The 24967-nt window shown below is 51.8% G+C and overlaps 1 protein-coding gene across 2 annotated transcripts in view; it reads left to right on the top strand.

The window, feature by feature from the left end:
- The first annotated feature begins 720 nt into the window (after positions 1 to 720).
- The window catches only part of SLC4A8 (solute carrier family 4 member 8), a 78873-nt gene continuing 54626 nt past the window's right edge, over positions 721 to 24967 (top strand). Inside the window, exon 1 of one of the 2 annotated variants that reach the window (XM_075901677.2) lies at positions 721 to 904. In XM_075901677.2, coding sequence (XP_075757792.2) covers positions 857 to 904 — 48 coding nt within the window. In that variant the 5' untranslated portion in view covers positions 721 to 856. Of the gene's footprint in view, positions 905 to 14106; positions 14678 to 24967 lie in introns of those variants that run through there. The other variant, XM_006122693.5, reaches the window with a different exon arrangement.

Raw genomic sequence — 24967 nt, forward strand, 5'->3', positions numbered from 1 at the left:
CTCTTCAGCCCTCCCCTCCACCTGTCTCCTCCCATGTGCATCTCCCATGTCTGCCGGCTCCTTCCCCTGTCCCTTCCCCCTCCCTTCCACCTGTCCTCTTCCCCTCCCTTCCACCTGCCCCCTTCTCCCTCTCCCCTCCACCTGCCCCCTTCTCCCTCTCCCCTCCACCTGTCCCCTCCCCCTCATCTCCCTGCACCTGTCTCCTCTCCCCTCCCTTCCACCTGCCCCCTCCCCCTCATCTCCCTGCACCTGTCTCCTCTCCCCTCCCTTCCACCTGTCCCCTCCCCCTCATCTCCCTGCACCTGTCTCCTCCCATGTGCATCTCCCATGTCTGCCGGCTCCTTCCCCTGTCCCTTCCCCCTCCCTTCCACCTGTCCTCTTCCCCTCCCTTCCACCTGCCCCCTTCTCCCTCTCCCCTCCACCTGCCCCCTTCTCCCTCTCCCCTCCACCTGTCCCCTCCCCCTCATCTCCCTGCACCTGTCTCCTCCCCCCTCCCTTCCACCTGTCCCCTCCCCCTCATCTCCCTACACCTGTCTCCTCCCCCTCCTCCCTCTCCCTGCACCTGCCCCCTCCTCCTCCATCCCCCTCCACCTGTCCCCTCCACATGCATCTCCCTCCCCTCCTCCGCCCCCCCGTGCCCCTCCCCCGCATCCCCATCTCTCCCCTCCCCCTGCAGCCCGCCCCTCCCCCTCCCGCTGCCTCCTCCCCTCCCCGCGCCCCTCCGCTGCTCTGCCCCCTCCACGCCGCTCGCCGCCGGGACTGGCTGCCGGCGGGGCTGGGGGAACCGGGCGAGGCCGGCGGGGGGGAGGGGGCGCGCAGCGGAGCTCGGCGGGGCTCGGAGCCGCCTGGCCCAGCCATGCCCGCGGGCAGCAACGAGCCGGACGGCCTCATCCTCAGCTACCAGGTGCGGGCCGGGCCGCCGCGGGGATGGGCGGGGGGACCGGTCCTTGCTGCAGCCGGGCCGGGCCGGGCCGAGCCGGGGGAGCTGCGGCTGCTGCTCACTGCGGCAGAGCCATTTCCTAGCGCTGGGAGAGGGGTCTGACTCCGGATTCGGGGGGCTGGCGGGGGGGGGGGGTCTCACTCCGGAGCGGGGGTTGGCGGGGGGGGGGGGGGGTCTGACTTCGGATTCGGAGGGCTGGCGGGGGGTCTGACTCCGGATTCGGGGGACTGGCGGGGGGACTGACTCCGGAGTGGGGGGTTGGCGGGGGAGTCTGACTCCGGAGTGGGGGGTTGGCGGGGGGGTCTGACTCCGGATTCGGAGGGCTGGCGGGGGGTCTGACTCCGGAGTGAGGGGTTGGCGGGGGGGTCTGACTCCGGATTCGGGGGGCTGGCGAGGGGTCTGACTCCGGATTCGGAGGGCTGGCGGGGGGTCTGACTACGGAACGGGGGAGCTGGCGGGGGGTCTGACTCCGGATTCAGGGACTGGCGGAGGGGTCTGACTTCGGATTGGGAAGGTTTGCGGGGCGTCTGACTCCGGAGTGCCTGGCTTGTGGGGATCTGACTCCAGAGTGTGGGGGGGGGGGGGCTTGCGGATGGTCTGACTCCGCATTCGGGGGCTTGTGTGGGTTTGACTCCGCATTCGGCGGGATTGTGGAGCTATGACTTTTGAGGGGGGCGGCCTTCGGGGCTCTGACTCTGGGGGGGGGGAGGGCTTGTGGAGGTATGACTCCGGAGAAGGGGGTTTGCGGGGGGGGGGGGGGTCTGACTCCGGAGTGGGTGTTTGCGGGATGTGTGAACTGCTGCTGCCCGGGAGGGGAGGGGTGACCAGATCCCCCTCCCCTCTCTACTCCCCCCATTGCACAGAGCTGCCCACCTTGTGGGGTGGGGTATGCACAGCTAGGCCTGGGGGCTGATAGGGGAGACCAGTTCCCCCTCCCCTCTTTGCTGAGAGCTGTCCGGAGGCACCTCTCTGGGGTGGGAGTTGGAGTTGTACCTAGCCACAGCCTGGGAGGCAGGGGGGAGGGGAAAGGGGAGGCCACCCCCCTCCCTTCCCCGCCCCATCTGCAGGGAGCTGTCCAGATGCAGGCATGGGGGGGAGAGGGGAAGGCTAGTATACATCGCTATTGCCCCGGGGGGGGGGGGTAAGAGGAGACCCAATCCCACCTCTCCCCTTCCCTCCAGATGCTCTCTCCTTGCTGGGGGGGGGGGGGGTTACCCAGCTGCTGCAGCTGCTGCCCCTCGGAGGAGAGGGGAGAGCAGCCCCCCCTCCCATGCTGAGAGCTGTCCAAACTTGCTTTGGGGAGGAGGGGGGCAAGTCCGGACCTTGTCCGGGCGGGGGGGTGTCCAAGGAGCCCTGCCCTACCCCTACAGCCCTGTCCAGACCCACTGACCTTTGGGCGAGGGAGACCAACCACGACCTCGGTGGTGGAAGAGCCCTTTTATCCCCCCCCGGCCCCCGTGGCCCACACACACTTGAGGGTGGGATCCGACCCCTCTCCCCGGCTGGCCCCCTGGGGCTGCCTCTGGGAACCAGCCAGGTGCCTAGGGCAGACTTTCAGGGAGCCATCCAAGCCAGTGCAAGCGGATGCTCTGGGTCAGCTGGGGGTGGGGGGCTGTGCCTGGTGGCAGAGGATTTGGACACCCTGAAACAGCAGCTGACTGTACCCGGGGAAGATCCCAGATGTCTCATTTCTCCCTTGCCAAGGGGCCAGGGAGAGCAGCAGGAGAGCTAATGGCCGATGGGTATTTTAACCCCCCGTGTTTCCCCCTCTGGTCAGGGTACTGTGTCCGGGATTTACACATCAGCTGGAGGGCTGCTCCCAATTCCCTCCGGATTCTTCTGTTCTGGTTGGCTGTTGGCCATCTGGCCCCAACCCAACCCAGGGGAGGTGGGACTTGAACCCACGGCCCTGTCCTCCCTATCGCCGGGAAGCATTTGCATAACTGTCGCCCCCTGTGGGCCCTTCCCTAGGCAACAGATGCTGCCCCCAAAGAGCTGGCAGGCGGAACAGAGGAACCAGACAGCCGAAGTGATCTCTTCAAGGTCACGCGGCGGCCGAGCCATCCGCAGAGGCCTGCTCCTCCGAGCCCCTCGCTAAGTCCCTCATGACAGTGCCGAAGCTGCGATTTGCCACGTCCCCCCCCCCCAGGGCAGGACCAGGAGTAATCAGCTTCGTTTGCAGCAGGGAGGCTTCAAGGAAAACGTCCCGAGTCTCGTCGCGAGGCGGTGGGACGGGCTGGCGAGGGAGACTGTGCGGTCCCAGTCCGCCGGCGGTGGGACACAACTGTTTGGAGAGGCGCCTGGTGGGGAGGGTCTGGGGACGGGGGATCCTGCCTCAGTTCGGGGGATGGATGAGATCACTCCCGAGGTCCCTTCCAGCAGAGCGTAGCTGTGACGCGATCACTCGAGTCTTTTCCATCCAGGGACGGATTTTTTTCCCGTCCACGTGTGAACGTTGCCGCCAGTAGCCCCGGAACGATGGCCTAGGGGGGTTGTGGACTCTCTAACACTGCAGATATTTAAGAGCAGGTTGGACAGACCCCTGCCAGGGATGGTCTAGAGCAGAGGTTCCCAACCTTTTCGGGCACACGGCTCTCTTCTCCATTTGGTTAAATTTCACGGAACCCGGCTCCCCGGGGGAGGAAAAAAAAAGCAAAGGAAAAGAAAAGTAAGGTGGGCCCGATTCTTCCTTTTACACTTTCCACGGCCCCCCTGAAGTACCGCTGCGGATCACAGGTTGGGAACCACGGGGCTCGTGGGTGCTCGGTCCTGCCGTGACTGGGCTTGGGGACCTCTTGTGGGAAAGTGGCAGGATTCTGTGTGTGATGATCTGTGAGGCAGAGGTGGCACGCCAACGGCCTTAAGTCCCAGGACGGGTTCTGCCGGGGTAGCTCCGCCAGAGCAAGCAAACAAGGAACCGAACACACGATAGATGGGGCCTGCCAGGACGGAGAAACGAGTTTCTAGGAGACCTCTTGGTTCCCAGCTTTTTTCTCTGGGGCCTCGCGGCTGCCTGCTTATACCTGGGGGGAGGAGGGAGCATGCACAGCGCCTAGCTACAAACCCTCTCTCTCGGATTCGCCGCTCCTCAGCGGAGCCAATCAAGCAGGGGGTGGAAACGCCAGCTGGGCAGGAAGTGATGCTGGGGTTAACTGAGGGTTTCCCCAGGGATACGCTGGATCTCCACATGCCGATGCTCATCCAGGTTTTCCCATCTCCTGGCTCACCCGCAGGGGTGGTGGGTGACCCCCCTGGGAGAAGGCAAGTCCAGTCGCCTCTTCTGGCCAAGGCTCCACCCCATAAGAGGGAAACCCCCTGAGGGGCCCTGCAGACCAGGGGAGCCCCGGTCTGCCCTCCCCAGCCATACTGGACCGAGCACCCAAGTGTTGGCCCAGCCCCAGTGCTGCCAAAGTTGGGTTTGCCCCAGGCCTGTACTTCCAAGCATTGGGTTGGCCCAGTACCGGGCCCAGAGGGCAACCCCCCTTCCCTACCCCAACTGAGCCGCCGGCCCCAGCCAGGCCTGCCAGTGGAGGGGGGCAAAAGGGGCAATTGCACAAGGCCCCAGTGTTTCAAAGGGGCTGGTTCTCTGGACCCCTTTGAAATGCGGCTGGAGCGCTGCTCTGCTGCTCCGGAGGGGGCGGGGGGCCCAGCATTGTGCTCTGGGTGGCGCGAGGAGCTGACAGCCTCCTGCCCTGCCTCTTCTATCTGAGGCTCTGCCCGTTCTGGGGGGCACAGCGCCAGGCCTCCCCACACCTTGCCCCCGGGCCCGCAGTCCGCCGGCTCCCCGCGTCGCTCCTCAATCCCCTGTCCCCAAGGGGAGGGGGATGGTGGCAGAGGAGGGGTTCTCAAGGAAGGGAAGCCCTGCAGATGCACCTTCGCTGGCCTGTTATACCCACCGCCCGTGTCCGCCAGCGTCCGCTGCGCCTTTTCGTGCAGGCACCACGGGCCCAACGTGCCGGCGGCAGGCACGGATCACTCGGCCCCCCCAGCCCGTCGCATTAAGGAGAAAGGGCGGCCGTGGTTTTGTGATGTCGTGTAAGGCCGAGAGGCGGCACCGAACTTGGGACTTCTAGGCATGAGGCTCTACCGCCTGAGCTAAAAGCCCGCTGGCTCTCAGCTAAGGCTGTAGTGCACACTCCACGGTGCCAGTGTCCGTTGTTTTGCTCTGTGTTTGTACAGCACCTGGCGCGGTGGCCTCTGGTGCATGATGGGGGCACATGGGCGCTACTGGAACAGACATCATGAATACAGCCGGTCCCCGAGTTACGAACGCATCGACTAACGACCGTGCGTATTTACGACCAACCTCCTATACAGCCAGAACCCGAGTTACCAATGAAATCCGCACTTACGAACAGCGCGGCCGTGCGTCAGTGAATGTAACCCGACTTGCGAACATCTCGCGTTACGGCCAACTGGTTGGTCTGTCGCTCGTGCGTAAGTCGGGGACCGGCTGTAATAAGAATACTGAGCGAGGCCAATGTACTGTGGATTGTACAGCTCTCTAGGGAGACAAGGGGTGAAAACTGGGATGGGTTGAAACTGGTTTTGGTGGCCAATTGGGTTGTGGAGAAACCAATTTTTCAACGTTTGTTTTTTTCTGCAGAAAAACAAATGGACTTTTAGTTGAAAAACTGAACATCCGACACCCTTCCCCCCCCCCCCCTGCAAATTTCAGTTTTGGAAATGTCGTTATGGCGCCAGGTGGGAATTGTAGTCTGAGTCACTCATGCTGCCCCATTCTCCACTGTTGGCTGGGGTCCCTCCATGAGGCTACATCTCCCAAGAAGGGAATGAACCTAGAGGTCATGTGATGGGAGCATGTGACTCGGAGCCAGGCATGCTGGGAGATATAAAAGGCAGCATACGCAGTTAGAGGGCGAGCGTCATAGGAGGTAGACCTGCTTTATCTTGACCTCTGAATTTGGAGAAATGAAGCTCACGCTGGCAGGAAAGGGCCGGGAAGCCGGCTGCTGTTGGGAATATTATCTGATGCGCTGGCGGGTGGGTTGGCTCAGGCACTTCCTGGCGGTTCTGGGGTGGCAGGGACGGTTTTAGAACGTGGAAGGAGTTCGGATCCAGTCGAGAGGAGGCCGTTGCCATTAGCAGTGGCACTGTGAATGAGTTGGATTCTTTTTATTCCGTGTAAATGGGAGTTGGTTGTTTTTTTTTTAAAGATCTCTTTTCTCAGGATCCAAATACCAAATCCTGAATTAATCCCTCTCTTTTATTGTGAATTATTTTCAATACATTACTTCTCCCAACCAGGATCTGGGCTTTGTTTTGCCCGGCTCTGTACAAACACACAATCAGAGACAGACTTTTGCCTGGGTTCTATTCTACACAACTTCTTAAACTATCTTCGTCCCTGCATCGAAGCACACACTGTTACTAAGTGGAAGGAGCCCGTCTTTCAAGCCCTGGGTTCTGTTCCTGGCTCTGCTTCTGTGTGATGTGCTTCCCCTTCCTGTGCCTCAGTATTCTTCAGTGTGAAATAGGTGTGGTGATGCTGAACTCCTTTGGAAAGCACTTTGAGAACTACTGGTAAAGAGAAACGGAGGCCCAGAGAACTGAAAGGACCTATCCACAGTGGGGCAGAGCCAGGAAAGAAGTTAGGTATCTTGAGTTCCCTAGTCTGGCACTATAATCCTTAAAATCATGCTGGTTCCTCAAGGTTTTTGAAGGTTTTCAGTAACACAGAAGATGGCCTGTGGGAAAGGACAGTTTAATTTATCTTTTCCATGCAATGACATTAATAGGCAGCAGGCTCAAAGCAATCAAAAGGAAGTACTTCTTCCTGAATCCATAGTTAACCTGTGGAACTCCTTGCCAGAGGATGTTGTGAAGGCCAATACGATTACAGGGTTCCAAAAAGAGCTAGATATATTCACAGAGGTTAGCTCCATCAATGGCGATTAGCCAGGATTGCAGGTTTATAGGCAAGCGAGGTGGATCCATGGCCCCAGATGGCCAAGCCATCATATCTGTGGTTCCTTTGCTCTCGTCTCTGCCTGTTGATTGCCGAACGCACCGGTGTGAGCAAGCAACCCAGGCTGTTTTCCAAGTCAGTTTCATTTGTCCACGTGTAGAGGTGGCACCTCTATAAATCGGGACTCTGTGGTCTGGCAATGGACCATGGATGTTCCAGGATCAGAGTCTGGTGCACTGCAAGGGTGGGAACCCAGAATGCTGAAGAGGGCATTGTGGGGTGGGGGCAGAGACCCGATGCAGGGGAGGGGGCTGGGAGCCAGGAAGCCAGACTGTGTGGGGGGGTGGTGGAGGGGAAGGCGGAGGCTGGGAAGCTGGTGGGGGAGGGGGGGAGGGGCTGGCATGATGTAGCAGAATGAGGTAGGACCCCAGAGCATTGCAGCTTGGCTTCTGGTGGGGGGAAGGGGGGAAGGCTTGGAACCCAGCATGTGGCCCAGTTGGGCTACTGGGGGAGGGGGGAGATGGGAAATTTGGCCTAGCTGGAGCTGGAAAACCTGCTGGGGAGGCAGGGCAGGGTGTGGGCCCGGCGGCGGGGGAGGGTGAGGCAGAAACAACCTCCCTTGGTCTGGCCAAATTCCTCCTCCAGGACCCATCGAGTCCCAAGGGTGCCGGGCCAGGGAGGTGCACCCTGTATCTGGTTGAACTGAAGGTTCCACGTCACGTTAGCCGTTCAGTGAGAAGAGGTCCAGTAGATCTCAGATAATTGCCCTCCTGGGCCAAAGAGGAAGTTTGACGAAGAAAAGTTACACCCCCCAGGCCTAGGCAACCCCAGCGGCTGGAAAACGCCATTCCAACAAGGAGCAGCCGTCGGCCCTCGTGGTCCCCGGAGCCTGCCACAGCACGGTGACTGCACCGTGCCACAAGGGTCAAAGGGAGAACGGTCGAGCGCCGGCCCTTTAAACTGCGGCTGGAGCCCTGCGCAGGAAGGGCCAGGTGGCCCTGACAGCTGGCTGCCTCTAGCCCCGCCCCTTCTGTCGAAGCCCTGCCCTTTCTGGCGGGGCCCGGGGCTAAGCCCCGCCCCTTGTGAGGGAGAGGCACCAAGTCCAGTCCTCTGCCCTCGTGGCAGGGCCTAGCACCCTTTGAGCTGAGGGACTTTGAGCTGAGCCTGGGGCAGGGAGTTGGGGTGCAGAAGAGGGGGCAGGATACAGGCTCTGTAAGGGAGTTTGGGTCCAGGGGGCACAGGGCTGGGGCACGGGCTTGGGGTGCAGGACGGGGGTTCATGACTGGGGTAGGGGTTCGGAGCTGGCTCCAGCTGGATGCTGCTGACCTCAGGTGGCTCCTGGGTGGGGGGCAGTGGGGCCAAGGCAGGCTCACCGCTGCCCTGGCCTTGCACCACTCCCCAAAGCAGCCAGCAAACTCCCTCCCCCACTCCCCAAAGCAGCCAGCAAACTCCCTCCCAAGTCCTGTTGTGTCCCTGCCCTTCGTTCTGTAGAGATAGAATACAGGGTAGGAGGGGGGCACCCTGACATCAGCACCCCCTCCTCTCCCTTCCCTGCTCGGCACAGCAAGCAGGGGTGGACGGAACAGCTGCAAGGCAAAGGGCAGGGGATGCGCAGCATTGGGAGGAGGGGGAGCTGAAGTGCCGGCACTTGATAGCCTATTGGCCCAACCAGTCGGGTTCCCCGGCCAGAGGCTCCAAGATCTACCGGTAGATCCCAATCGACTGCTTGGTGACCACTGGTCTAGACCATCGCTGACAGGTGTCTGTCCAACCTGCTCTTCAATATCTCCAGGGATGGAAATTCCACAACCTCCCTAGGCAACTTATTCCAGTGTTTAACCACCCTGACAGGAAGTTTTTCCTAATGTCCAACCTGAACCTCCCTTGCTGCAGTGTAAGCCCCTTGCTTCTCATCATCAGAGGCCAAGGAGAACAATTTTTCTCCCTCCTCCTTGTCACACCCTTTAGATACTTGAAAACCACTATCATGTCCCCTCTCAGTCTTCTCTTTTCTAAACTAAACAAGCCCAGTTCCTTCAGCCTTCCCTCCTAGCTCATGTTCTCTCGACCTTTCATCATTTTTATTGCTCTTCTCTGGACCTTCTCTAATTTCTCCACATCTTTCCTGAAATGCAGTGCCCAGAACTGGACACAACGCTCCAATTGAGGCCTAACCAGCGCAGAGTAAAGCGGAAGAATGACTCCTCAGGTCTTGCTCACAACACTCCTGTTCATGCCTCCCAGAATCGTGTTTGGTTTTTTTGCAAGTGTCCCATTGCGGATTCCTATTTTGTCTGTGGTCCACTCTGACTCCCCAGATCCCTTTCTGCAGGGTTCCTTCCTAGACAGTCACTCCCCATTCTGTGTGCGTGAAACAATTTGGGTAGCATGTTATGAAACCAACGTAAAGTTGCTTAAAGAGTTTTAGGGTTAGCTGCATTCTGGTATTTTCCGAAGGCTGAGCTAAGTTGAATATTCCATTGTATGGAAACTTCTGTATCATCAAATGTTTATTTTAGGGAATTAGAAAGATGGCAAACTTGTAAGAGCAGTGGGCACAGAGCCAGAAAGCAAGAAAAATCCATTCTGTTTGGATAATCACCAATTCTCTGGCTGGCTGCGATTCAAAGACGGACTTATTTAGCTCCGAGCATCAAGGCTTCGAGTCCCGGACGCCCGCTGCAGGAGTCTGACTTCTCAGCTACACACCCTGAGAGAGATTTACACAAAGAGAAGAAATCCCAGGGAGATCAAGGGAGGATGACAAAAACTGTTTGCGTCTGTCAGGAAGTGGAGGCAGGATAATAGATGTCTGAATAGGGTTGCATTGTTGAAAAGGTTATAATATTGTGGCTTTATTAGGCTGCTAAATCCCTCCATCGACTAACCTATTCAAAAGGCTGCTCAGGATAAGATAGCGTTCCCTAGTTGGGATGTATCTTTTTTAAACGGCCTGTAGGTTTGATGCATGTGGTCATTTCATATATTATTTAGTGTTGGTGCTCGAGAAGCACCCTGGAAGCCGAGTGCTCAGAATGCCTTTATACAAAGCACCGTGCAGCCACATAGCAAGAGATTGGCCTTTTCCCCACAGGCCGCAGACGGTACAGGCAAAGGGGGGGAGGGCAGACAGATGTGGTGACTTCCCCAACATCAGCCAGCTGGGAATTGTCTCTGAGGCCAGTACACTTATCCATAGGCTACCTTGACTCTCTCGTCCTCTCTAGGCTGGCATCTGTGGTAAGATAAGGGCCTGCCACATAAGCCCACGTATCACAGGCTGGGTATGAGGACTGAGGCCTACACACAATGGTCAACACCCGGGTATGAGGCCTGAGGCCTACACACAATGGTCAAGACCCGGGTATGAGGCCTAAGTCCTACACAACAACGGTCAAGACCCGGATATGAGGCCTAAGTCCTACACAACAACGGTCAAGACCCGGATATGAGGCCTGAGGCCTACACACAATGGTCAAGACCCGGGTATGAGGCCTAAGTCCTACACAACAACGGTCAAGACCCGGATATGAGGCCTAAGTCCTACACAACAACGGTCAAGACCCGGATATGAGGCCTAAGTCCTACACAACAACGGTCAAGACCCGGGTATGAGGCCTGAGGCCCACACAACAACGGTCAAGACCCGGGTATGAGGCCTGAGGCCCACACAACAATGGTCAAGACCCGGATATGAGGCCTGAGGCCCACACAACAACGGTCAAGACCCGGGTATGAGGCCTGAGGCCCACACAACAACGGCCAAGACCCGGGTATGAGGCCTGAGGCCCACACAACAATGGTCAAGACCTGGATATGAGGCCTGAGGGCTACACAGCAATGGTCAAGTCCCGGAGGCAAACTCAGGAACGCACGCAGCCGAGCGGTGATCATCACTGAAGAAGCAGGAGACCTGTCAGGACACACCAGTGAATCCTGCCAGCTGTAGGAGCCTTTTTGGGAAAATGTGGCCACACCCTTCAGTCATGGGAAGGGGCCCTAATTCTTCCATATTCTGCTGTTTCTTCTCTTTAACTCCATCTTAACCTGGACTGGGCCAGGCACCTGTCTCTGCGAGACACTAGGTTATCATGGTGAGACACAGTGAGACTCAGGTATCATAGTGAGACATTGTCGAGGTTAGATGTGGGACAGAGAAATGCATGCTGAATTGCTTCCCTCCATCCCCAACTGGGCCCACATACGTACACACATACAGGTGACCTTAGAAATGCTAGGACAAGATGGGTTAGAAAATGCCTGTTGTCTCTCCCGGGGATTTCTCTGGGAAGCAAACCCCTACACCTTCTGGAGTTTGCAGTTGAGTTTCTGCCACCTAATGTCCAAGAGCTGCTAAAACTTTGGGTAAGTCTTTAAAAAAATCAGCATGGCTCTCTGCTCCAGGCACGTTGCTAAGCATAGATCACTAGCCGGTGGCTTCTCTGTATCGAACAGCCAGTACCATAGAGCAACATGACTGGGAAGCTAGAACTGAGATTTCCAGCTGTAAAACCAGATCGGCAGGGACCACGGAATCCTAGAATCCCAGGGCTGGAAGAAACCTCAGGAGTCATCTAGTCCCACCCCCTACCCAAAGCAAGACCAACCCCAATCTCATGTTCTTCTCTAATCTCTTTGTGAGCATTTCACAAATGTATTTATCCTCTCACGCTGCTTGTATCCTGTTTTGATTCCGTCCACTTTTATTAACTTATTAATAAAGAGGGGGATTTGATGAATTCCTTGCCGATCGGAGAAAGCTGTAGGTCCTACAGGAGAAGTGCCCTGTTTAGACCAGTATTGCTGTATCTGGAATAATGCGTGAACATTGGCCTTCATTAGTCAGGGCTCTTTCTGAGAATTGTCTGTTGTACCTCGCGGCATTTTGTGAGAGCTATTGCATTGATTTTTAAAAGATCTAGCTCTTAGGAAAGTATTTATAGTAGAAGAGGCAAGTCATTCTGCACGGCAGCAGACTCTCATTGCAACGTTGACTGCAATTTGAGCATTATCAGCACAACCTGTGTTTCATTTTAAAGAGGGGTAAAGTCGGGACGAAACTCTTGCATGAAAATAATTATTTCTTGGTCTTATTAGTGAAAAGTTTTGAAAATGTCTCCCCCTCCCTCTCCCCCTCCACAATGGAAATTTTTAATTCAAAGCAAAGAACGTGTCATCGGAACTTTTGGTGGAAAATTGTGATTTTTTATTGAAACAAACCAACCCCTCCAAATGTGTCAGTGTCCCAAGGAAAAATTGGAATTTTTGGAGGAAAGCTTACAAAAACTGTTTCTTTCTTTGAAAATCCAATTTTCCCTTCCAAAAAAGTCAATGGAAATTTTTCAACCAGCCCTACCAATCCCATCTTAATTTACTGTTAAATTATTTCAACCCTTTTATTGCTGTTGTTCAGCATTTATCACTCTTTGGCTTTTTGCCCAGTTTGAACAATGAGGGTAAACTGGCCTCTTTCCCTTTCGGCCTATAGGAAAACTGATCCAAAATCAGAATTTCTATCACATGGGAAACACTGATATTTCAAAATTTGTTTCCATCCCAAACTGGGTCCCAAAGTCAAAACGTCAGAAGTTTTCGTACAGTGCAAAGTTTTACTTGGTGGGATTTGTGTTCTTCTGGAAATCTAGTTCCTGTTGTGAGGCCCGAGGTGACGGTGTTGAGGCGCCTAAATTTGAAAAAGTTTGGTGTGGTATACTTGAAAACTGTGCCAGAGTGGTAGGCTGTCACTTTCAATCATAAGGGGTTTCCTGATCCTGCTTGCGTGCTAAGGGGCTCTACAGGGAAGATGCGCCTCTCTCTTGTGAGGAGCAACCTGGTGGGTCTATGTGTGTGGGTTGTGATGTGCGATCCGGCTGAATTCTAAGAAAGGAAGTAGTGTTGTGTTGTTGTGTTGCAACAGGAACCCTTCATGCTTTCAACTAACTTCCTGGAGTGTAGGCTGTGAAGGCCAACGGTTGCCCATAATACTTTCCATCTCCTTACAGATTGTCTCTTCCGCTTCTCCAGTTTCTTGCGTCTGAGGCTTTCCTGTTAAATAATAAAAAGGCACCTGGGATTGGAGACCGAATTGTGACCTGATTTTAATTGATTAGACCTCGGTGTCGTTTTCATGTACCAGGTCATTTTACACCGAGTGTCACATTTCTTTTAAAGCTGGGCAGTTGACCTTTGGCCAGCGTCGGAGGAAGCGAGTCCATTACAAGAAGCGAAAGTGAAGCATATAACTAATTAGTCGTGCTTTTAAAAAAACCTCCATAATTTATCCTTGTAAGAGAGAGAGATGTTGAGCACAGTGTAAATAAGTGATTGGAATCAAATGTTAAGCATCCCTGTAGATGCTAGGTTCAGAGTCCACTGAGGCTCTGTGGAAGTTATTGCATCACCTGCACAGTGCATTCTGGGAAATTCTCAGGAGGCGTAGCCCCCAAAAAGAAAGGAGGGATTTTCAGCAGAGGTGGTTGAAATTCAGAATTTCTGTTCCATGGGAAATTCTGACCATTAGACATTTCCTGAATTAAAAAAAAAAATTCAAAATTTTCAAATTTTCCCTGTGATATAAAAACTCAGCCTAGTCACTTAGGCCTGGTCTCCACTAGAGCAGAAGGTCGACCTCAAATACTCAACTTTAGTGATGTTAATTGCATAGCTGGAGTCGATGTTTCTTAAAACACAGTGGGAGGTTGATGGGAGCAAATGCTCCCATTGGCTTTCTTTATTCCTCATGAGGAGCAGGAATACTGGCACCAACGGAGGCACCCTCTGAGTTTGATTTAGCACGTCTTCACTAGACCTGCTCAATCAAACCCGGAAGATTGATTGCAGCAGCATAAATCTTCCCTCTAGTGTAGACGTGCCCTTAGGTAGTTGCTAATAGAGACACTTAATTGGAGGTGATTGTTGATACTTGGGGGCAGTGATTGGGTAATGAGGTAATTAGCACATTAAGGGAAAATATATAATTGGCAGGAACAGGAAGAAAAGAGGGAGAGCGGAGAATGAACTGGGTGTGGAAGAGAAAGCTGGGTGGAAGGCTTCTCTTCACACATACTTGTACTGTGTTTTCCGAAGCTGACAATGTAAAGGTGAAAGATACACCCAGGGAAAATAAATCTATCTATCGTAGGGTTAGAGTAATAGACAACCCAGATGCGCCCGGAAGCTGGGTGCACCGCCCTGAAATGAACCTCAGTCCCATAAGCTCTTTGACCAGCCCATACGGTTATGTGTCAGCCTCGCGTTTGATTGAAAACGTTCAAATAGGACTAGCCCCTCCTCCCACTCCGATGCCTTTCTCCACACTGACTCAGGCGCGATATCTTTTTAAAAGCACTTAGAACCTTTTGGCTTGTGATGCGTATTTTCAGAAGCCAGTAGAACCAACCCCCCACTTGCTGTTTACTTTGTGCCATGCTGTGTCATTGGCCATCAGATCCGAGAGTCGTTTGCCATTTAGGCGTTCGCTGCAGGGTTACCGGGTGGACTAATCAGAGTCGTATGAAAGTGCCCATTGGGTTTTCCCCTCCTTTGGCTCCAGGACTAGGATCGCAGTATTTAAGGGCTAATCCGGACGTCCGTTGGCTGCTTTTTCTTTTTTAATCAAAAGCGATTGCTGTAAAGTTCCCCTCTCTCCCCATGGCCCAACGCAGGCAGCAGCTTGGAGGCTGAACTCGGCGAAACAGGCAGGGAATTGGCTCCGAGGTCCGATCTGGATACGAAATAAATAAAGCATTGGCTCACTCCGCAGCAGTGGGCCCAGACTGAAAGCAGCCATGTCCTCGGAGAGACTGCAGGTAACGGGAGACGCGGGCAGGTGATAAAAAACACAATGGGGTTGAAAAGAACAGTGCTCGTACTGAACTATAAAACCCCGGTGGCCCACTGCATTAGCATGTTCGGAAGTGATGCTCAGCAGGAGCGGGGAGGAAACGGTTTCAAAGCGAGAGGGGGTGCCTGGGAAGCAAAATGGCGGCGCATGTGGCCGAGGGACGTAGACAGAAGTGGGTGTTGAAAGAACCAGGGTGCAGCAATTCGGATCAGAAAGGGAGGAGAGGAAAGCGTGCCACGGTTGCATACGGCAAAGGGACGGCTGAAGTCACACGGACTGATGCATGTCCGGGATGAGTGCTGTTGCTGTCGCAATCCTGAATGTGCATATCGTGGATATAGGGTGTTCTAGGCAGATGTGTGCCTGGCTGCGGCTACAAAACAGACGCTGGCTGAGGATAAGAAAGGGGGTACATTTATATGGGGGTCCGGACCTTTCCAGGACCCAATCCCTGATGCAAGCAGGGACACACCTTCATGACTGTCCTGTGATAGGAGTCAGTGTCCCTGGATTCCTAGAACAGCTGCGAGGCGTTGCCGCCTAGAAAGCATGCAGGGTCCTCACCAGACTTCCCCCACGAGGGCATGCTGAGTTGGGGACGATGAAAAGAACAGGGGCAAGTTTTTCTGCCCCTCCCTGGCTGTGTCCAGACTCAGGGGTTTTTTCGGGAAAAGTAGCCTTTTTCCGAAAAAACTTCCCCTGCGTCCAGACTCAAGCCACGTTCTTTCGAAATTAAATCGAAAGAACGCGGCTTTTCTTTCGATGGTGGTAAACCTCATTTCACGAGGAAGAACGCCTTCTTTTGAAAGTTCCTCTTTCGAAAGAAGGCGTTCTTCAATGTAAATAGGGCTTCTTCGAAAGAGAGCATCCAGACTCACTGGATGCTTTCTTTCGAAAAAGCAAGCCGCTTTTTTGAAAGTTCAACGTGCAGTCTAGACGCTCTCTTTCAAAAGAGGCTTGCAGTCTAGACATAGCCCCTGAGAGCAAGTGATCAGGCCCTTTGTCACTGCTGGAGAAAGGTTACCTCTGCCCTCGCTGTCTTCTGCTGCCCTGTGGGAATTCCGAATGCCTGTTCCCGGTAACAGGCGGGTAACAGGCGGTAACACCTTCTCCCAGCAGGGCCAGGGTTACAAAAACTTTCCCCTGCCCAAGCCGGTTGTTCTGGAGTTCACTTTCTCCCCTCTAGCTATGAGGCTGCCTTTAAGTTTGTCCTTGACAGCTCATGCATATTGACAGTCCTGATTCTGCAATAGCCTCCGCTTGGGGCTGGTAGCTTCTTCAAATGGGATTTACCTCCCATGGATTGAACCTCTCTAGTCCGGCACCCTCGGGAGAATTTGCCAGACCACGGGAGGTCGATACTGTCTAGCAGCATTACCAACACTTTCGCTGCTTCCTAGGCTCTGAAAAGACATTGAGGAGTAAATTAGAACGAACTAACAGCACAGGACACTGCGAGTGAGTCTACACAACAATGTTTTTCGGAACAACGGCCGTTATTCTGAAATAGCAGTGTGAGCGTCTACACAGCAATTCCGTTATTTCAAAATAAATTCAAAATAACAGACGGTTTATTCCGATTTCTGTAAACCTCATTCCACGAGGAATAGCGCCTCTTCCGAAATAGCTATTTCGGAATAGCAGTAATGTGGACGCTCCACTGCTGCTATTTTGAAATAGCTCCTGCCCAGGGCTATTGAAGTAATTACTCCCCAGTGCCTCCTGGGGCTTCAAATCAAGGTGGTACATTCACATTAGGGGAGCCTGCCTCGGATTCATTTGGAGGCTTCCCTGTAGTGTAGACGTGCTATTCCGAAATAAGCTATTGCGGAGTATTTCTTCCAGAATAGCTTATTTTGAAATAAGTGGGCAGTGTAGACGTACCCTGAGAGCCAGGACTGGGGGCAATAAAGAAACTTTATGGGACCACGGGAAACTTGGCCACCCCCATGCTAAGGGGCCATCCGGCGAACTCAAATCGTGCCGAACCACGGACGTTGCCGGACCAGAGAGCGCCGGACCAGAGAGTACCAGATGAGAGAGGTTCAACCTGTAGTGATTAGATTATTTCTCTTTACAGGGAATTAGGCCTCAAAGCCAAGGGATTTAGACACCTCATGTCCATAGGAATCGGTCACAGCTCTGGGCCTAAGTACTGGCGAAAGGAGCCAGGAGCGAGCTCCCCGGGACAGGGTGATGTCCAGGCGTATCTCACGGGATTTTCCAGGCTCCGCCCCCTCAAATCTGCGCCTATTGAAATCAGCTGAGAAGCTCCTGTTGATTTCAGTGGTGCAGGGGGATCAAACCCAACGCAGATGGGGTTTGGCTATAGCCTGTGCCTCCCTGGCAGAATCTGGCCCAAAACGCGGAAGGGGGTCAGGTTATTTATATTGTAGCCATTCCCAGGGTGCAAAGTTTGGCAGGAACCCCAAAATAGCAGCTCCTTTCTGGCTTCGTGCTAATCTCAAGACTGGGTTTCCCGCTCGGATTATTCCTCGTGGACTCGGTTTTAAAACGAGAATGGCAGAGCCTCAGTGCCTGGTCTGTGGGCCGAGAGAAATCCAAGCCCTGGGAACAGACACTCTGCCGTGATGGCTGGTGAGGAGTTGTCGCTGGGTCTCGAGGAATCCCTCGAGAGCTTGTATTTTTAGCGCTGTTCCCATTTTTTCCGAGCAACGACACGTCAGTCATTAGGGTGGGAAAAAGAAAGGACAACAGGGCAGCCGAAGCTCTTATGCTCAGCAACTTCCTCTCTCTCTCTCTGAAGCCAGGTCTACGCTGGCAGAGAAAATAATAGAATCAGAGGATACAGGAATGGGAAGGGACCTCGAGAGGTCATCGAGTCCAGTCCCCTGCCTTCACTGCAGGACCAAGCACCGATCATCCCTAGCAGGCGTCTGTCCAACCTGCTCTTAAATATTTCCAGAGATGGAGATTCCACAACCTCCCTGGGCAATTTATTCCAGTGTTTAATCACCCTGACAAGCAGGAAGTTTTTCCTAATGTCCAACCTCAACCTCCCTTGCTGCAATTTAAGCCCATTGCTTCTTGTCCTGTCCTCAGAGGCCAAGGAGAACAATTTTTCTCTCTCCTCCTTGTAACACCCTTTTAGGTACCTGAAAACAGCTCTCATGTCCCCTCTCGGTCTTCTCTTTTCCAAACTAAACAAGCCCAGTTCTGTCAGTCTTCCCTCATAGCTCATGTTTTCTAGACCTTTCATCATGTTTGTTGATCTTTTCTGGACCTGCTCCAATTTCTCCATACATTTCTTGAAATGTAGTGCCCAGAGCTGGACACAGTCCTCCCATTGAGGCCTATTCAGCACAGAATTGAGCGGAAGAATTACAACATTGATGTGAATTACATTGCTGGAGTCAATGTACCTAGCATCGATTTTTCTGGGGCAGTCCCTCAGATGGAGGTCGATGGGAGAAATGCTCTGGTCAACTTCTCTTGCTGTGAGGAGTAATGGTGCCAATAGGGGCACCCTCAGTGTTTGATTTATAGGGTCTTTACTAGACCTGCTAAATCGAACCCTGGATAATCAATTGTGAGAACATCTGGTCAGTGGAGCCGTGGCCTGAGCCATGACAGAATTGAAAGTCAGGCGTATCTTGTTTGTGACTTAGCCCAGATCCACACTAGAAAAGCAATACCAACAAATGAAGACATAACTCTGCTTTGCAGTGATACCCACAAAAACACTTGACCATAGTTACCCTAATGGTCTGCTGACACCCTGCCTAGCAGGCTAACTGGTACTGATTCTTTGTTTCCTTGTTCTCTCTTGGCTGGCTACTGATCCAGGTCTCATTCTTAGATTGTAAGCTGTTTGAGGCAGGGACCTTTTCGGTTTGGTGTTTGTACAGCATCTAGCACGGTGGGGTCTTGGCCCAGACTTGGGGTTGGTTCCCAGAACAAAATAAGCTATCTGGACCAAAGTACTTTCATGCTGGTATAACTACATCTCCAGTAGGGCTTTTGTAGGTATAGCAATGCTGCCAAAAAGCACCTTCCTACCCACTCACAAACACTCAGCAGTCCCTGCTTTACCAGCAAAGGTTTCTAGTGCAGATCTGGCTGGAGAGCCTCACCTACCGACCTATGTTTTACACATCAACTCTGAATTTGACACATGAGGCCTTTTCTAAACTGTCGACCGTAGGCTGTGGACCTAAGTTATGCAACTTCACTACGTGAAGAACGGAGCTGAAATCGGTGTACTTAGGTCTGCTTAGCACGGCATCTTCATTGCAGTAAGCCGACAGCTAACACTCTTCCACCAACTCCGCTTTTCTTCTCATTTTGGTGGAGTAGCGGAGTTGATAGGAGAGCACTTAGCGATCGATTTATCATGTCTCCATTAGACGCGATGCATCAACCCCTGCACGATCAATCGCTGCCCGTTGATGCAGTGGGTAGTGAAGAGTCTACCCCAGTTTAAGGAGTCCAAACTGATCTAAGTTACATGTGAAAGGGGCTGGAAAAAAGATGTAAATTATATCTAATTATTTCCCCTGTGATTCATCTCTGAGATGGGCCCCACACATTTTACACTGAAAGTCCATATTTACCAACAGCTGCCACACACTGTAGTATCCCACATGAGCACAGTCTCCCCTTATAATTAGGAAAATAAACAACTATATTGTCCGTGGGGCTTCCGGTGGCAAATATTGATTTTTAGAAGGCAACCACTGTTATTTTAGCTCTCGGAAATGGTGATTTTTTTTTAGTAGCAAGTATGGGACAAAGGGTCCTCCAAAGCCACAGGGGGCAGCGTTAATGTAGACAATTTTGGCAGGCTCGGTGGCGGGTGCACGGTGTCTGCCTCATTAGTTAAGTTGTGTTGAAATTAGTTGGAGGGGTGATGTAACTCACCAGCAAGTCTGGGAATCGACTACATAAACGGAACACTCTCCCACTGTGGTCAGATCTCTTTCCACGTGCCAGTGTAACCCACACACCTGCTGGGTGTGGTGTCCTGTCTCATGCAGTGCTACTGAGGCCAGGTCTAGACTAGATGCAGAAGGTCGGCTTACGGTACGCAACCCCACTGACATAAATAACCTCAAAGGGGTTGCCGTGTAAGTCTGTAATTTTAAAAACAACGAGTCGTCCTGTGGCACCTTAGGGTGTGTTTACACTTGCACCCTATTTCGAAATAGGGATGCAAATGAAGGTATTCGACATTGCAAATGAAACTGGGATTTAAATATCCTGCGCTTCATTTGCATATTTGCGTTATGGCACTATTTTGAAATAAAACGTGCTGTGTAGATGCGTTATTTCGAGAGGAAACCCTTCTCTCGAAATAACTGTTATACCTCATTTTATAAGGAATAAGGGTTTATTTTGAGAGAAGGGTTTTCTCTCAAAATAACGCGTTTACACAGTGTGTTTTATTTCACAATAGCGCTATTTCGAAATAGCGCCATAATGTGAATATGCAAATGAAGCACAGGATATTTACATCCTGGCTTCATTTGCAATTTCAAATGTCTTCATTTGCAGCCTATTTCAAAATAGAGTGCAAGTGTAGACATACCCTTAGAGACTAACAAAAATATATATAGTATCCTGAGCTTTTGTGGGCAAAACCCACTTCCTCAGATGAGCTGGAGTGGAAAAAATGAGAACCCAGAATTTAGAGACACAAGGAAGAGAAAGGAAAAAAAAAAGGACCTGTCAAGTGGGGTGCCCTCACCGTTCGATTTAGCGGGTCTTTACTAGACCTGCTAAATCAAATGTCAGAAGATCGATTGCCAGCATGTAGTCCTAGCAATGGAGAGGATGAATGAGAGTGCTCTATAGCCTTTGCTGAGAGCCAGCTGGCTTTTCTCTCCTGCGGCAGAGACTCCGCACTGAGGTCCCAGGTTCGGTTCGGTCAGGGTTACACCAGCTCAGCCAGGAATACAAAGGACAGGCAATGCCACTTAAAGGCCTTAATTGAAAAACAACTGGTGCTAACGAGTTTAAATTTCCATGAGCTAGAGTTCTGCTGCAGGGCTATTGCTTTTACATCCTGCCTTTTAAGACGGGTCAGATAAGACTCACTCGAATCAGGATCTGTCTGATGTTGCCTTCGAATGAAACCACTGGGGTGATTCTGTGCCTGTCTGAAACTTTGCCAGAGGCAGTCTGGCGGCTGTTGCTAAGAGGGGACACACAGCAGCAGAGCTAGTTACAGGAGTAATTAGGAAATGGAAAGGCAAGAGGGTTTGTGATAATAACCTTGCTGCTAAGTAACGGGAATTAGTTCTGCAGAAATAGGACCAATTTGCTTTCTGTCAACAAAGTCAGCACAAGTTTCCACCAGACCTGGGACTTGTGGGGCTGTAACGAGCAATGCTCCTTCTCCGACGGGAACCACGTCTGTGGTCTCAGTGGTTTCCCGTTGTTTTTCGTGGCCGGCGCTAGGATTCTCCCGAATGCACGGTGTTTATTTGCAAGCGATGCCGTACGTTTGAAGTAAGAACTCAGAAGAGACACGTCCAGACAAACACGCCACCCAAGTCTCCTCCTGTGGAGTTCGGATTTTCTTTTTAATCATTTTCCCAGCATGTTCCAAACATCAGCAAGAGTAGGGTCTGTGGCAAATATGCTAGGCTGAAGCATAGCATGATAGCGGTCTTTTTGGCTGGGCTTGAATTCGGAACCAGCAGAGCTAAAAAGCATCAGTTATTAGAACTTTAGCTAAAGCTGGAGCTATCGCCGGCTTGTATGTCTAAACTACACCCCTTTTTCGATAAAGGGATGTAAATTAGACGTATCGAAAGTGCAAATGAAGCTGGGATTTGAATTTCCTGCGCTTTATTTGCATAATGGCGGCCGCCGCTTTTTTTCAAAACGGGGCTTTTCGAAAAAACCTGGCAGTTTAGAGGGGGCATTTTCGACAGAAATACCCCGTTTCGAAAGATCCTGTACTCTGGCTTCATTTGTACTTTCGATATGTCTAATTTACATCTTTTTATCGAAAAAGGGGTGTAGTCCAGACTGTGGAACAGACACAGAGTCTGTAACACGCAGTCACCAGTGCATTAGCCCTTCAGGTCCCAAGTACTGTCCCAGGGCCCAGATGGTACAATTCCGGTTCAACGCCTGCTAACCTTAGTTATTTGCCTTACCGCTTCTGATCAGCTGTTTGTTTTTGGATCCTTCGTTCCTCAATTAGTCTCCTTCTTACATAAGCACAGCCAGACTGCATCAAACCAAAGGTCCATGTAGCCCAGTGTCCTGTCTTCTGACAGTGGCCAATGTCAGGGGCCGCCAGGGAATCATCATATGATCCCTCCTCTGTTGGCCCTTCCCAGCTTCTGCTGGGAAGGAGAGGCTAGGGATACCATTCCTACCCATCCTGGTTGATAGCCATTGATGGACCTATTTTCCATGAATTTATCTAGCTCTTTCTTGAACCCGATTGTAGTCTTGGACTTCACCACATCCTCTGGCAAGGAGTTCCACAGGTTAACTGCGCCACGTGAAGAAAAACTTCTTGTTGCTTGTTTTAAACCTGCTACCTATTCCTTTCACAACATCCTTTGGCAAGGAGTTCCACAGGTTATTAATACGTCCCATCTAGAGACCCTAACCAAGATCGAGGCCCCATTGTGCTAGTCCAAACACACAGTAGGAGACAATCCCTGACCCAAAGGGCTTGGGGTCTAAGGAACCGAAACATGCTCATGGTGAGGGCTTTTGTTTTAAAAAGTGGACTCATTCCAGCTACCTGTTGGATGTTGCCAATCTGTTTGGGGGCATCCATACAAGTCGCAGGTGTCGCTAAACTTTGTTCTTTCCAAGGGTTGCCTCTGCCAGCATCGCAGACAGGCGTGCAGGGAAACAAAATGGAATCCTAGGATAAGAGAGCAGAAGAATGGGGTGGTAGATGATGACAAAGAAGCATATTTAATTGCATCTCTGTTTACAAAGCAGAGCGCTACGCATGCCGACATAGCATATGCTTTTAAATCAAGCTCCGTGTTCTTGTTTGATTCGAGCCCATTAATATGTGTAAGCAGCGTTGCTTTTAGCTTTCCTGTTTCTATAAAGCTGCTCTCTTGCAATTGTATTGCGAGTCAGTGGGTTTGTTGTTGTTTTAGCTCCAGCAGCCATCACGGTATTTTTTGTTTTTTGCTTCACAACTCTTGGCCCCTCCCTTTTTTTTCTCAACAAACTTTTTCCTGGCATGTTTTTGTTGTTGTTGTTCGGTATTTTTCCTGAAACCATCTGGCAACCCTCATGTCTTATGCGAGCCAAGGGAATAAGATACATTCTGAGACAAACGCAAACTAAAAAGTGACCATTCCTGCCTCTCAGAATCCCTTCTCTGCGCCTCCCAGCTGGAAAGGTTTTGCTTTTTTTTTTTTTTCTGGAAAGCTCTAATTGCAAAGAGTGATACCAGCTTCACCTGCACGCAGGGCAGGATTAAGACCTTTAGAAGCCCTAAGCACTGAAAAGCTTATGGTGCCCCGCCATATGTAATTCAAAATAAAAACAATACTACACCGTAAAATAAATTTTTATTTTTCGAAATGACACAAAACTTACATGTCTGCTGAAATGAAAATAGCTTCTTTCTAGATTTTCTGATTGCAAAATTCTGGATAAGTTCATTGACGCTGACTCGACGAAGCACGTCCGCTTCCATACACAATAGGGAAAGCGAATCAACTCTGTCCTGACACGTAGTTCTCTGAGGTTTTTTTATTCTTTTCAGCTGATAAAAAGAGGGCTCTGCAGAGTTCTGATTTTTCCCATGATGACGACTTCGATGCTTTTTTTGAACTATCAAATTTAAAAAAAACCCCTCTTTTTTTTGGTGCCCCTGTTCGGCTGGCGCCCTAAGCACGTGCTTAGTCTGCCTATTGGGTAATCCAGCCCTGCCTGCACACCTGACTTTCCAAGTGCTGAGGGGAAACATAAGGGGTGTGTCTAGACTACATGCCTCCTTCGATGGAGGCATGTAGATTAGCCAGATCGGAAGAGGGAAATGAAGCCGCGATTAAAATAATCGCGGCTTCATTTAAATTTAAATGGCTGCCCCGATCTGCCGATCAGCTGTTTGTCGGCAGATCGGGGCAGTCTGGATGCGATGCGCCGACAAAGAAGCCTTTCTTCATCGGCACAGGTAAACCTGGTTTCACGAGGCTTACCTGTGCCGATGAAGAAAAGCTTCTTTGTCGGCGCGTCGCGTCCAGACTGCCCCGATCTGCCGACAAACAGCTGATCGGCAGATCGGGGCAGCCATTTAAATTTAAATGAAGCCGCGATTATTTTAATCGCGGCTTCATTTCCCTCTTCCGATCTGGCTAATCTACATGCCTCCGTCGAAGGAGGCATGTAGTCTAGACACACCCAAGGACACAACGGTGTACTTTCCCCCTGTTGAAAGAGTCTTAACAATGAAGAGCAGAAATGTAGCATGAAGAGAAGGACAAAATGCTATTCCAAAAGGCGCTGTGTTAAAGCCACAACTGTGGCGTACGTCCGAAATGCAGCCGGTCTTCGCATCTTTGCTCAGAGAGAGGGGCGATCCTTTTCCACAAGGCCGATGTCAGGGAAAAGCAAAGACTTTTCTGTGTCCTTTTTGGTTGTTGTGCATTTTGAGAAACGAACATTTTCTCTGGCCTGAACCATCCTGAAAGTGACTGCATGTGGACACCGTTATGCCAATTTTAACATCTTTAAACCAGCTAAATAAACTGGGAATAAACTATACTGCTCTAAAAGTTTCCGAGGGGTAGCCGTGTTAGTCTGTAACTGGGAAAACTTAAAAACACGCACCTAGCAGCACCTTAGAGACTAACAAAAAATGTCGGTGGTATCATGAGCTTTCATGGGCACAACCCACTTCTACAGATCAATGGAGTTTAAGGGGTCGGTCCTTAAATAAATAACCTCTCTGTGCTACCTATTTGAAACCTGGTCCAACGCCTTCAACTCCAGTCATCTGAAGAGGTGGGCTGTGCCCACGAAAGCTCATGATACCACCGACATTTTTTGTTAGTCTCTAAGGTGCTGGGAGGCTATTTGTTGTTTTTTATACCGATATAAGTGTACCTCCTTCCACACTACAGGGGGTTTATTGCTTTAACGATGCTGATATAATTAAAGTGTGTATAGAATCATAGAATCATAGAATACTAGGACTGGAAGGGACCTCGAGAGGTCATCGAGTTCAGTCCCCTGCCCTCATGGCAGGACCAGATACTGTCTAGACCAGTGGTCCCCAACACGGTGCCTGCAGGCGCCA

Source organism: Pelodiscus sinensis, chromosome 31 (genome assembly GCF_052426305.1).
Source record: "Pelodiscus sinensis isolate ZL-2025 chromosome 31, ASM5242630v1, whole genome shotgun sequence".
Classification (NCBI taxonomy): domain Eukaryota; kingdom Metazoa; phylum Chordata; order Testudines; family Trionychidae; genus Pelodiscus; species Pelodiscus sinensis.